The 15,000-nt window shown below is 36.9% G+C and overlaps 1 protein-coding gene across 6 annotated transcripts in view; it reads right to left on the bottom strand.

Annotated features, from left to right (window-relative positions):
• The window catches only part of LOC125033590, a 185,690-nt gene that overhangs the window by 3,210 nt on the left and 167,480 nt on the right, over positions 1-15,000 (bottom strand). For 3 of the 6 annotated variants that reach the window (XM_047625236.1, XM_047625240.1, XM_047625237.1), the window contains 3 exons: positions 8,105-8,152; positions 2,710-2,818; positions 85-235 (listed from right to left, as the gene is read on the bottom strand). In XM_047625236.1, the coding sequence (XP_047481192.1) occupies positions 85-235; positions 2,710-2,818; positions 8,105-8,152 (308 nt within the window). The remainder of the gene's footprint in view (positions 1-84; positions 236-2,709; positions 2,819-8,104; positions 8,153-15,000) is intronic. The other 3 variants (XM_047625238.1, XM_047625242.1, XM_047625239.1) reach the window with 1 other exon arrangement.

Below are 15,000 nucleotides of genomic sequence, written 5' to 3'. Positions count from 1 at the left end.
CCCACGAATCTCCCCAGCCTTCTAACGACCCTCCCACCCCCACCACACACACACAAACACATGCTCCCTATACATCTCCCTTACCTGCAGGAGGTGCAGCAGTCGGGGGCAGAGCAGAAGAAGAGTCTAAGGAGGGCGAAGAGGAAGCCACACCCTATGAGACTCGGACCTATCAGGCGCAGCTCCGGGGACTTGAAGCCGTGTTCTCCCAGGCCGACGAAGGTGATGATGAGGCCTGTGGAGAGGTAGAGTGGATGAGAGGGAGGAATAAAGAGTGGGGAAGGAGGAAGACCGAGAGAGGAGAAAAGGGAGATGGGAGGGAGGAATAAAGAGTGGAGAGTGGAGAGGAAGACCGAGAGAGGAGAAAAGGAGATGAGAGGGAGGAATAAAGAGTGGGGAAGGAGGGAGACCAAGAGAGGAGAAAAGGAGATGAGAGGGAGGAATAAAGAGTGGGAATGGAGGAAGACCGAGAGAGGAGAAATGGAGATGGGAGGGAGGAATAAAGAGTGGGGAAGGAGGAAGACCGAGAGAGGAGAAAAGGAGATGGGAGGGAGGAATAAAGAGTGGGGAAGGAGGAAGACCGAGAGAGGAAAAAAGGAGTTGAAAGGGAGGAATAAAGAGTGGGGAAGGAGGAAGACCAAGAGAGGAGAAAAGGAGATGGGAGGGAGGAATAAAGAGTGGGGAAGGAGGAAGACCGAGAGAGGAGAAAAAGTGATAGGAGAGAGGGAGATGAAGAGGGAGAGTGGGGGAGGTGGTGTGAGGGAGAGAGAGGGAGAGAAAGAGAAAACAGAATGAGAGAATGATAATAAAGGGTGAGAATAGGGAAGAAAGAATGAAAGAGAGAGACAGAGAATGAGGGAGGAAAAAGGACGAGGACGAGAAAGTAAAGAGTGAGCGTAAAAAAAGTGGCGAAGAGGGAGTAAAGAAGAAAAGGGAGCAAGGGAAGAAAAAGGATGAGAAGGAGAAAGCAAAGAGTGAGGGTGAAATAGCAAAAAGGATTGAAGGAGAGAGAGGTAGTAAGAGAAGGAGGAAGAGCGAGAGAGGGAGGAGAATGAACGAGGAAGAGAAATGAAAGAATGGGAGTGAGAAAAGTGGCAAACAAGAAAACTGGAATATGTAGTTATGCTGTAGTGGTAGAACAAGAACTATGGCGAGAAAAAAGAGGCTTAGTTTAACCGAGGGGAGAAGTGAATGATGAGAGAGGAAGGCGAAATTATAGTGTGGAAAGTAGAAGGGCGAGTGAATTAGAAGCTGGGCCGTGGGTAACGCTCATTTCTCTTAATGAAAAAAATAAGGGTCCAGCTGTGGTACAAGGAATTCAGTGAGTCAAAAGGTGGGACTGTTATGTAGATAGGGAGGTCAGTTATATTATGGAGATAGAATAGTTATATTATGGAAAGTGAGATTTAGTGATGCTACAGAGCAAACTAGGGCTCAGATATATTGCAGTGAGAGGGTTAGTATGTTGTATATGTGCATTTAATAATTGACTGACTGTCTGGTTTATTATTGTTATCAATACTAGTGCTATTATCAGTATTGTCATTATCATCATCGGTTATATTTTTTGTTTACTGCCATTAATCTTCATGTCAGAATGGTAAATCTGTTAGCAATGGTCCTTAGAAAAGATTTTTTGTCAGTCATGTTTACAATCTGATGGATATCAACCGACGAGTTTTGAAGGAATATAATTCTTGATTAATTCTTAAGCCCATCAGTAGTTTGTCTCACAGAAGAGCCATAATAGTGACATCTAAAAATCTGGCGACAAAGTGACCCGAAACGCCTCAAAAGCACAATTTGACGCACTAAAAGAGACTACTTTGGTGCACAGGAGTTGTCGAAACCAGTCCTGTCTGTTGTGTCATTATAATTGATATCAATACATACCTTTACTTTCTTTTAACATAGTAACATACTTAAACTGCAGAGACGTATAAGGAAAAGTAGCTATAGAACATCGGATAATACAATCATTAAAAGATTTGAATAACTGCCGAAATGATCCTACAGTATACGTATTGTGAATAAAATAATATCATGACACTATTATATCCAACTAAATTGCCGAATCATTGGAACATCTTTCTCTACTTATTATATGCAAAAAAACTCTCTTTGCGCTCCATTAGAATTCAACTCAATCTTTACCTCGAGTTACGTGCGTCCCTGCAAGCATGTAGGTAATTCATGCTTAGTAAGAGGGTATGTAAATTAACGAACGGAAGGGAAGAAACACGCGATTATGCGAGAATAACGATAAAGGATAAGAAGCAATAAAGCGGAAAGGTCACAGACATAATCATGAATTTGAATTTGCCTTAGTGTGCATGTTTGAGTGTGCATTCATGGATGTGTACGTACGTTTGTGTGCTAAGGATCTTCCTGATGGAGCAGACGGTTGAAAGCGAGAGCGAAAGAGAGGATTAAAAAAAATATAATAAAAATAACGAGAAAGAGAAAAAGAGTGGTAGCGATAGCGGGATATATATATATATATATATATATATATATATACATATATATATATATATATATATATATATATATATACATATATACATATACATATACATATACATGTATTTCAATACAGGGCGAGACAGAGTGAACCGAGAGAGAACCAGACAGAAGGACAGAAAGACAGACAGTACTCACCTCCTCGCCAGCGCCCACCTGGCCCCACCCCCACCCCAGTCAACTCACCGAGAGCTATAAGTCCAAGGCCGACGTAAAGGACGATATTGACGACCCCTGTCTGGCGGTATCTCCCATCCGCGTTCTTCTCCAGATTTCCACCCGCGGTGTCCCCGACCTGTGTCACGAGGGAAGGGAGAGAAGAGGAGAATAATGAGTGATTGGAAGGCGTGGGAGAGGGGGAGATAGGAATAGGAGAGAGGATAGGATAGGAAGGTGTCCCCGACCTGTGGCGCGAGGAATGGGAGAGACGGAGAGAGAAAATGAATGATTGGAGGATATGGGGGAGAGAGAGAGAGAGGTGTCCCCGACCTGTGTCGCGAAAGAAAGGAGAGAAGAGAGAAAATGGATGATAGAAAGGCATGGGAGAGGGGGAGATAGGAGGCGAAGGGCGAGGAGGGATGTAAGGAAGAGAAGACAAAGGAAGAGAAAAACTGAGGAAAAGGTAGTGGGGTTGGGGTGAAGGAGAGAACGGGAGGGGGACGAGAGGCAAGGAGGAGGACGGGAGAGAAGGCGAAAGGAGGGATGGAGGAATGGGAGGAGGAAGAGGAAGAGGAGGAGGAGGAGCAGAGATGGGCATCGATACACAAAATTGTCTTAATACTTAAAAAGTGGTTCCGATACATTGGTTAAAGGGATACCAATACCATGTATCGCCGATATTTTATTGTAAGAAAATATCCAAACTGATCTATGGATATATAAAAAAAGAAGGGAAAGAAAGAAAGAGAAAGATATAAAGAGAGAGAGAGAGAGAGAGAGAGAGAGAGAGAGAAGAGAGAGAGAGAGAGAGAGAGAGAGAGAGAGAGAGAGAGAGAGAGAGAGAGAGAGAGAGAGAGAGAGAGAGAGAGAGAGAGCGAGAGAGAGAGAGGAAAAGAGAGAAGGAAGAGGGAAGGAGGGAAAGAGAGAGTCAGAGGGAGAGAGAGAATGAAAGAGTGAAAGCGAAATAGATGCAAATATATCGATCGATATGTATAGCCCATTCATGTATCGCGATATTGCTCATTTCTGAGGAGGAGGAGGAGTAGGGAAGGTGGAGGGAAGGTGGACGAGGAATAGGAAGACGAGAGGGAGGAGGAGGAGGACGAGAAGGAAGACAAGGAGGAGGAGGAGAAGGAAGAGGAGCAGGAAGAGGAGGAAGACAAGGAGGAGGAGGAGGAAGAGGAGGAGGAAGAGGAGGAAGACAAGGAGGAGGAGGAGGAGGAAGAGGAGGAAGAGGTAGGAGTGGTAGCAAAAGGAGGAGAAGGAGGAGGAGGAGGAGGAGGAGGACGAGGAGGACGAGGAAGAAGACGACGACGCGACGACAAGGGAAGGCGTAGAGAGTGTTGGAAGTTGGAGGAAAAGTGAAAAAAAAAAGAAAAAAAAAAAAGAAAAGAAAAATAGGAGAAAAAAAGGAATAAGGGAACAACGACTAGACTGTCCTTGTTTTTTCTTCCGGGAGAAATAAAAGGAAATAAAACATGACAAAAGAAAAGAAATAAATCAAAGGAAAGAAAATAAGATAAATATGAAAAAAAAGATATATAAAAAAATATAAATGATAAAAAAAAAAATGTCCACTCCGCATCACGTGACAAAAAAATGTCTGCAATATGACAGAGCGGTCCGACGCTTTAATAATGAATTGCTATTGGCGCAATGAACAACAAAACAACAAAAGTCATCAACAACAGCAAAAAAAATGAATATCCATTTGTCATTTGCATACACAGCGAGTCACTTCTCACAATAAAAAAAAACAACAACAGATGTATCAAAGGAGTCAACAAGATATATTTTCCTTTTGCTTCTTTCAGAGGCAATCAACATGCAAAAATCTCATGCTTCTCTTTTCCTGCTTAGGGAAGAAGGAAAAAAATGATAGATAAAAACAAGACTAAAAAATCAGTTTCAACATCAGAACACTTCATCAACTTCAACCATTAACCATCCTGTTTAATATTATTATCATTATCAATATTATTGTTATTGTTATTATTATTATTATTATTGTTATTATCATCATCATTATTATTATTATGATTATTATTATTATTATTATTATTATTATTATTATTATTATTATTGCTACTACTACTACTACTACTACTATCATTATTATATTGTCATTATTATTATCATTGTATTTATTCTTATTGCACTGCTATCGCTATTACAATCATTCTTATCATTATTATTATAAGTTATCTTTTTTATCTTTAATTAATAGCCTCGAATACTTCTTCATTTACAAAACAGCACCACTGGAAGCAGTCACAAAGTTCCAGTAAAATATCAACCAACACTCGAAATTAATAAGCATTTTTGGCTCTTCCTCTCCGTCCAAGGAGGAGGAAAGAGAAGGCGCTAACGGAGGAAGGAGGGAAGACGGTGATAAAAATGGGAGGAAGTCACATGCAAGACTCTCGGATGTCTTCCCTCCCTTGTTTCCGAAGCCAGAAGGAGAGCAGAAAGGTTCAACTAAAAGCTGGGGTCCTCAGCCCTCTGAGTTGTATATACATATGTACAAAATATATATATGGAGACACTCACTGACACACACACACACACACACACACACACACACACACACACACACACACACACACACATGTATATATACACATATATACATATACATACATAAATATATACACACACATACACACACACACACACATGTATGTATATACATATACATACATATATATGTATACACACACAAACACACAAATACTTATATACAGGTATGTATTTAACATGTGGATGTACACACAAAGGCATATCTACACTCTTTCTCTACACGTTTTTGTTTCTTCTAAAAATACAAGGGAACTCAAATATATCTAAATCACTAGGATACAATTCTAGGACCTAAGAAGGCAAAAACATCTAAAAGACTTATCGCTCAAACGTACATCTAAAATTCTATTAAACGACAAAGGTACTTCTAAATGCCAGCGTCTCACACAGGAGCGACTCGCCTAGTCTATAGCTAATCTAAAGCCCTTAGTTACGCACAGACGTCTTTCCATTTCGTCTTAGAAGAAACACAAGAGCTATGACAGGTTCGTTCAGCCCTTTTCAGTCCTAAACAATATGTTAGTGTCTACGTCTGGGTATAAGGAGCTACTCATACTCCAGTGACAGAAAGTGAAGACCTCTTTTTAGCCACTTTGTTTTTTCTCGTCTTTTCGTAAATGAAATCACACTTTGGAACTCATGCGAGGAAGGCCAAATTGCCTCGTCCTAGTGAAGGAGAAGTCAAATGATCTTGAAGCTTCTGGGGCAGTTCTTACAAATGTGCATAAAAGGTATGACTTGGAATGGAGTTTATGTAATTAATCTTTCATTATTACTGTCGCCGGATTCCGTAACTGAAGATGATGATATTTTAACATTTGAAAATTCATACTTTCTCATTTATACTCCTGACTGATAATTGTTAGTTAATCTTGAGTCTAAAATGAATAAACGTTTAAACTGAATCACTGAATCCTTTACACTTAAATGCCTAATGATTCCAATGCTTCATATCCATTCCCAACAAACATGCAGAAACTTCAAGACCTTATCGTTTTCCCTCTAAAGTCTCCAGAATATTTCAGTCAGGGTGCTGTGAGTCAGTCGTCATGTCTCTAGTGACTGGTCGTTTGAGAGGAAAAGAAAAGAGAGATTAATTAAGAAGAAGAAGAAGAAGAAGAAGAAAGGGACTTCAGACACTCAAAATAAGCCACTTCTAGCTTCCTTTAGAACACCGAGTCTGGACTTACAGTTTCCTCCGCATTGAGGGTCTGAACGGGGTCGCCTTGCACCTAGAAATCAAAAGGTCTGTAGTTTATTGTGATTCTTATTTTTTTTTCTCCCTCAATTTTTTCTCTGCTTTCTTTCAATCGGTATGAACACAAAAATAAACAAATGGTTCACGTAGCTAATTTTGTAACCAAAGGCATTTAATCCAAGAGATAAAAAGACACTAAACTCTCATCCTACACTACACTACACTTCCCATCCATCGCTCTTCAAGCTTACAAAAGCACTCTACCGCTTTCTTTCAAAATAACCAGAAGGAAAGCTGAGGAATTAAGCTCCTTTCTGCGCCATAGGTTTAAATACCATTCCGGAAGCGGATACTTGCGTCATTGCAGGAGGAAGGAAGCATCGCCCTTTATCTCCTTAACGTAAGGATTGCCAGCATAGTTGATGATAAAGATTAATAAAGGAGAGACGGATAAGGTAAAATATATATCAACATAATATGAAAGAAGGAAGTAAAACAAGATTTTTTTTTTCTAGAAACAAATCCCAACAAATAAAGGTTGTATATCAACCTTGGAATAGTTGCAAATTCGACCAGAGATGAGCGAGGCAAAACGGCATTGCACGGAGTAGCAACAGTAATGATTGTTGCTTGCTTACTGCTTGCTTGAAGTACTTGCAGAATAGAGATCGGAGGAGTAAAGAAAAGAAAAAAAAAATATATAAGGAAATAGATAAAAATGTCCTTTATGGAGTATTCTGTTTTCGGCAGCAGGCAAATTTGTCAGATATCCTAGTCGAACGAAGGATTTTAGAAGAATGGAGGAAACACTGACGTACGAAAGAAGAATGAGTCAAAAGGAAGAGAAAAATGACGTACATAAGAAGAATAGGTCTTTGGATAAAAAGGATGTAGCACAGAAGAGCCAAAAAACAAAACAAAAAAAAAAAAAAACAGACGTGGAATACAAAAAGCGAATAGCAACGATGAAGATAAAAGCACAACGAAGATTCAAAGACCAACAAACTTAAAACGTAAAGCAAGCAAAATGTAGAGAGATTCCATGGCACGGAACACGAAGGAACAACACATTCAAGTTCAAAAATATTAATGAGACATGGCATCAATAATAAAAAAAAAAAAGTTCTGGGTCCTGTATAAAACGATGATATAAAAGAATTAAGGGAATGAATAATGTAACTAAAATTACGGAAAATGAACTCAAAAGTAGAGTTTAGACAATTATAGTAAAAAAATAATATTTTATGAATAAAGTAATCTATAATACAAACGAAAAACAAGGGTCGTAGACTGCCAAGAGAAAATGAGAAATAAAATATAATAAAAAAATGAAAAAAAAAGAAAAGAAAAGAAAGAAAAGAAAGAAAGAAAGAAATAAAAAAACACAGCACCCATTTCAATCACATGCAGCCAAAAAGGAAATTGAAAAACAGATGTATATATAATTTTTCTTTTCGTATTTTGAAAATAAAATTATCTGAGAGAAAGAAAAAAAAAAAAAAAAGGGAAGGTCATTTGTGTTCATGGGACCTTTTCCCTTTCCAATGCGTCAAAAAAGTTCATGCAAAAAAAGGTCATAGTTAAGGCGTATGGTCTTCTATTTTTGCCTTTTCTTATTTTTTTATTTTTCTCTTTATCACTTACATCCAATTCCTCGTCATCATCATCGTTAGAATCGGGATCATCTTCGACCTAAAATTACAATAAATAATTGGTAAGAGACAAGAAAAAACAAAGTAAAGAAATTAGCAATCAAAAGGAGAAGAAGAGAAGTAGAAAGAGAGAAGAGAACGAGTGAAAATACAAAGTATTAGAAAGAAAGAAGATGGAAAAAGAGAAAATAGGGAGATGAACGCAGAGGAAGGAAAAAAAATAATAAAGAGAAGGGCAGAAAGAGAAAATAGAGAGTTATAATTAACAGAAAAGGAGAAGAAGAAAACGAAAAAGAAAAAATGAAGAAACAAAAATGGATATGAAGAGCAAGAACAAAAAAAAAAAAAAAAGTTTATAATAAAGAAAGGTCTAACATTTTCTTCCATAAAATGACCTTTATTAATTTGACGTGACCTTAACACAGGCAATCCTGCTTGTGCACTGTGTATAGAGAAGCTCCGCTGTGTTTTAGAAAGCGGTGGAGTTTGAGACTGAATATTTTAATGTTTGCTTAATAATATGGCGAGAAGGGAGATAAATATATGCACATAAATAGAGATCATGGGCATTTAAACATATACACATGCAAGTTATAAAGGATAACATGCCATAGGATAATTATGTATGTATATCATAATGCTTATAATAGGTTTGTATACTTATAAGTTGTCATATGTACACACGCTTAAAAGGAAACATCAGTATAGTACAAAAGATTTATACATTTATATATAGAGTCCCTGTTAATTTTTAAAAGGATGGTCAATATCAACCACTTAGTCGACAGCAATAATGCGTATTGCACCTTCAACTTGCAACGCCGGCAGATGCAGAGGGAAGGCAAGAGAACCCAACGAATGATAGAATACAATGAATCAAATGGAGAAAGAACGAGGGAAAGGGAGAGGAATAAACGAGATGAAGGAGAAAGAGGAAAAGGGAGGGAAATGAGAAAGAGGTAGAGGAACGAGCGAGTGAGAAAGAGGGAGAATAACGAATTAGAGTAAGAGGAACGAGCGAAGATGATCAACAAATGACTTCTCTTACTGAGATAGATAGATAAATGGACAAACAGAATAGATAGACAATGCCAATACTAAATAGAAGGTACCATGACATGTTACGGACATCTGAAAATACGTCAAATAAGATATCTACAATCTTTAAAAGTCGATAGATGTTCCACATGTTCGTGTATGCATGAAATCCGTGTACAGTCACATCGATCTTCATGAATGTTGTACGGTATATGTATGTGGTACGTACAGCAATCTTCACATTCAGTTTTTCACCTTTGTATTTATTTATTTGTTAGCTAGTAATATCTAAGGTCGAGATAGTCTATTGATTCCCAGTAACTTGTAGTGACAACCATTCGATGATCGTGCATGTGCAAGTTATGTTGTAATGTGATATAAATATACATATATTGTAAATACCTGCATAACACTTATCGGGCACAAATTTGCATATAGCATGTATGCCGACGCAGGTATACAGATAAATATATATAAGAAATAGTCGCTTTGTATTAAACCCCATATGTATGAATGTACACATGTCTTTTAAGTGTAGGCTGTTTGTATGCATAAAATACACATTGGAGATTGTATCTGCAGACCTGTTTATCAACACTAGTATCGACGAATATCAACGATGAATATATATAAGCAATAGTCGCTTTGTATTAAACCCCATATGTATGAATGTACACGTGTCTTTTAAGTGTAGGCTGTTTGTATGCATTGAATGATAAAACACATATTGGAGATTGTATCTGCAAACCTGTATATCAACACTAGTATCGACGAATTTCCTTTGAATCCTCACAGTGTGTGATTTATTCAAGTGCACACGTAAATGTTCACCTTTGCAGCACGCAAGGCCAGGGGGGGGGGGGGGAAGTTGGGGGAAAGGAGGTACAGTAAAGGGGTGGGAGGGGGGAAGACGCAGTGGTAGAGAAGTTGGGGAGGGTAATCTGAGGGGAGAGGTGGAGGGAAGTGGAGCAGTGGAGGAAAGGACGAAGGAAGAGAAGGAGAGAGGGAGGGCAAAAAAAGAGAGAAAGGAAGTAAGAAAGGGAAGGAAGGACTGAGTGAATGAGTGAGAAACAAGCAGGATAGAGAGGAAATAAACATAAAGGGAAAAGAGAAGGAGGCGAGAAGAGAAGAGAAGAGAAGAGAAGAGAATGAAAGCACAGAATTTGGAGGTGGCCTACGTGGATAGGGGGGTAGGAGGGGGTAGGAAGGGGAGAGGGAAGGAGTTTATTACTTAAACACTTGGTTCAGGACTCCAGCCGTGACTCCTGAATTATTAAATTAGTCAAGGCAGCTCTCATGCAGGTACAAACTTGATAAAGAAAGACTTCCATGGGAAATTACAAATCATGTATATATGTTTCTCCTTTAAATATGTATATTTTGTCTTTATATATAATCTTTCCTTTATGTCTATATAACACTAAATCATCGTAAATACACGCTCTTGTCTGTTGTGCGCATGTGAGTTAGAAAATGCGCACTTATGTTAGACTAGGTCACCACTGCTAGTACATGCAGAAATATGTTAACGATGGTGTTATTAGTGTAATATTAGCCTGTTGTAGTTCGTGCGTGACCGATAATGCCTATAGTGCTACAACACAGAGACAAGTTGCGGTCATAATTTTCCCGATCACGTCACGAGGCATTCCAGTTTTCGTAAGAAAGAGTGAAAGAGAGAAAAAGAATAATTCCGTAATTTGGATGGAGACTAGACCTTTCATACATCTTTAATGATTATGAGTGTTGATGATGTATGTATATTTTCCCGTTTTGTAGTTATACGTGTATGGGTATATCATCGTCTGGGTGTCTGTATGTGTGAATGTAGTGTACTTATGAATGTCCCGTCGGCCACTGCGTCATGAACTCAAGAAAACATGAAAGAATGAAAGACAATGAAAACAAACACTATTACCCCCTCCCCCCTCCCCTTTCCCCACCTGCCCACTCCCCCTTCCCCACCTGCCCACTCCCCCTTCCCCACCTGCCCACTCCTTTCCTAGCATGCGTGCACTCCATACCTGCCAAGACTGTTAATAAGTGTGTAGTGTGTTCAGGACCTCTTATCCACCCCCCCTCTCCCTCTCCCTTCCCCTCTCTTACCACTCTTATTCCTCTTCCTCTTTCATTCCATTCCTCCTCTCCTACTCTTCCTTTTCTCTCCCTTCCCTTGTTTATCTCTTCTTCCCTTTCCTACTCTTCCGCCTCCACTTTCTCCTCCCTTCTTTTCCCTTTCCTACTCTTCCGCCTCCACTTTCTCCTCCCTTCTTTTCCCATCCCTCCTCCCCATCTCTATACCCATGAATTCCCCTCTTTCTACCTTCCCCTTTCCTTTCCTCCCACCCATCCCTAACCCCCACTGACTCTCCACCTCCCCTCCCCCTTATCCCTAATCCCCACTGACCATCCCCCTCCCCTCCCCCCTCCCTTATTACAGGCAATTACCAGATACCATTCCGTGAAAATACAAAGGAAAGAGACTGCGGCTTGAGGACTGATCTTTATAGGCATAAAATTCGCAATAATGGTGTAAAGAATTCCCGAAAATGAAGACAGAGAGAAATATAATAATGAAGATGATAAGTACCACAGGATGATTGAATAAAGTTGCTGATAGAAATGACACACGAAAACAATATCGAAAATGGAACAAACATGTCCGTGAACGATAATAATAGAAACTGTGTTAGTTCAAGGTTTATGTTCAAGCGTATATCAGCAATTCTGCTTTCGTTTCTACCACATTTTTTTTTTACCATTTCTTTGACTTTTTTGTCTAATTCCATCTTATTTTTGTCCATATCTCTATATTTTCTATGCCCTATTTCCATCTACTTTCACCACTCGTCACCCTATTATTTAAAAGTACATCTACGATATCTAACAATTTCTAATTCCTATCCATACAATCTCTCCAATTACTACTACACTATATACATTTCCTCTTTCACACCAATCCCCAATTTTATAACCACAAAATCTATTTCTATCTATTCCCCCTTTCTAACCACTAGTACAGTACCTCATCAGCATAATGTTGTAAATGACATGAATATTTTTTAATTGTGATTAATTATGATGAATATCTTTGATATATTGTTGTTCTGTAATATGAAAATGCATAGGGGTGGTTATATATATGAAGATACACATTTAAATGTATTTTAATGATGAGTGATATGAATGCTGTTGATAATGATTTATTTAAAATCTGAAAATGACAATATAATTTATAATTGCAGAACTGACGAATAGGAAATAGGAAATAGGGTAACGAGAGAACAATAACTGATGAACAAGAGTCATAATAAGCTGCAGTTTGTCTCATTGTTGTATAATGATATGTTCAACGTCACCATAAAGGGAGAGTGAAACATTAGTAACAAAGGAGATGGCGATGATGATAATGATCATGATTATTAAGATGATGATAATGGCAGCAATGATTGCATTAATGGATAACAATAGCAAAGACAACAGTAACAACAACAACAACAACACAAACAACGATAACAGCCATAGGCATGATAAATTTGGTAATGGCAATAACATTGGTAATGATAATGATGATGATAATGATAATAATAGTAATAAATACAATGATAATGATAATGATGGTGGTGAGGATGGTGATGATGATGATACTACAACTACTACTACTAGTAATGATAATGATGATAACAAAGATAACAATAAGAATAGTAATGATTATGGTAATGATGACGCTAATGATGCTACTACTATATAAAGATAATCATAATAACGATAATGATGGTAAAACAAAAATAGAAAATAACAAAAACAACAGCATGATGATGATGATGATGATAGTAATAAGGCTAATAATAATAATAATAATAATAATAATAACAACAATGATAATAATAATAATAATAATGATGATGATAATAATAATAATAACAATAATGATGATAATGATAATAATAATGATAATAATGATAATAATAATAATAATAATGATAATGTTAATAATAATAATAATAATGATAATAATAATAATAATATTAATAAAAATAATGATAACAATAATAATAATGATAATAATAATAATAATAATAATAATAATAATAACAATAATTAAAACAGCAATAACATCTAAAGTTAACAAATATATATTACAATATTCATTAATTTACTTTGACAAGGATGATAACGCCAGACCTAAAAGCCTATGGAATATAATGACAAGGCGAGCATCGACAATAACATGAAGCCACACGCAGAGCAATGTCTATAATGCAAAATGAAAATATATTAACGCATTAATGCACATTTCCTGACTTTTCTATTTCCTGAACTTTCTACACTAAGTAATTACAGAAAATAAGTGTTTTTTTTTCAGTTTATACTATTACTGAATATACCGGGTCATATAAAATATTAAAATTGAACATGGGCTTTTTAAAATGCGTAACCACGGGAACTAAACTATCAAAAATGAGTAAGTTATTTTCCAAAATGATTTTCTAGTGTATAGAACTATTCTCCTTCAACAGATCATGATTTCTATCTATTTTGCTTTCCCCTATTCAGTTATTCATACTTTTTATCTATTTTTGTAATATGTTGCATACCATCACCGAAGGCATTTTAAGCCCTCTCTTTTATGAGGAACTATGCTATTTTATAATATTATAACTATTATTCTTTTTTTTTTATTAGTCATTCTATTTTCGTATGAGATACTTCGTTTTATTAGTAGCTCTTGGCACTTAGGCGTCCTCGTCCCCAATTCACTTGTGCGAGAGGGATGGATAAAAGTGTACTTATAAATAACTCGCCCTCCCTTCCTCCCTCTCTCCCTCCCTCCCTTCCTCCCTTTCCCTCCCTCCCTTCCTCCCTTCCTCCCTTCCTCCCATTCTCCCTCCTTCCCTCCCTTCCTTTCTCCCTCCTTCCCTCCCTCCCTCTCTCCCTTCCCTTCCTCCCTCCCTCCCTCCCCCCCCTGCAATATGAATGTGATGAGGATAGCATTGATAATGATGAAGATGATGATAATGATTTGATTATTATCATTACTAACTGTACTAAAGATGATAATGATACCAGTAACGTAAAACTAACAACTACTTGTGACAGTAATGATGATGACGATGATGATGGTGATGATGATGATGAAGATGATGGTGATGGTGAAGATGTTGATGATGATGATGGCAACAATAATGATAATAACAATAAAAATGATAACGATGATAATAATAATAATAATTATAATAATAATGATAACAACAACATCAATAATGATAATCATAATGATAATATCAATATCAATAACGCTATGGAGGACAATGACAATAACAATGATGATGATGATAAAAATAATAATAATAACAAAACAAAAATAATAATGCTACTGCTACTGCTGCTACTACGAACACTAGTATTAATAACAATGATAATAATGATAAAAAACAATAACAATAATGATATTAATGAAAATAATATTAATGATGATGATGATGATGATGATGATGATGATGATGATGATGATGATGATGATGATGATTATGATGATAATGATAATGATAAAATAACAATGATAATGATAATGATAATAATGATAACAATGATGATAAAAACGATAATAAAAATAACGACGATAAAGATAATAAACACATTAGTAATGATAATGACAACAACAATAATATTAATAAGAAATAGTAATTATGATAATAATGATAATATTAATAATAATAATCAGAGCAATAGAAATAATAATGATAAAAGTAATGATAGTGATAACAGTAATACCATTACCAACAATATTATCATTATCGTCATCACCATTCCTAGCACTATCATTATCATAATCATTATCATTATCAC

Source organism: Penaeus chinensis, chromosome 16, assembly GCF_019202785.1.
Source record: "Penaeus chinensis breed Huanghai No. 1 chromosome 16, ASM1920278v2, whole genome shotgun sequence".
NCBI classification, from domain to species: Eukaryota; Metazoa; Arthropoda; class Malacostraca; order Decapoda; family Penaeidae; genus Penaeus; species Penaeus chinensis.
Note: the sequence above shows the minus strand (reverse complement) of the source record. Positions and strands in the feature narration are given on the sequence as shown.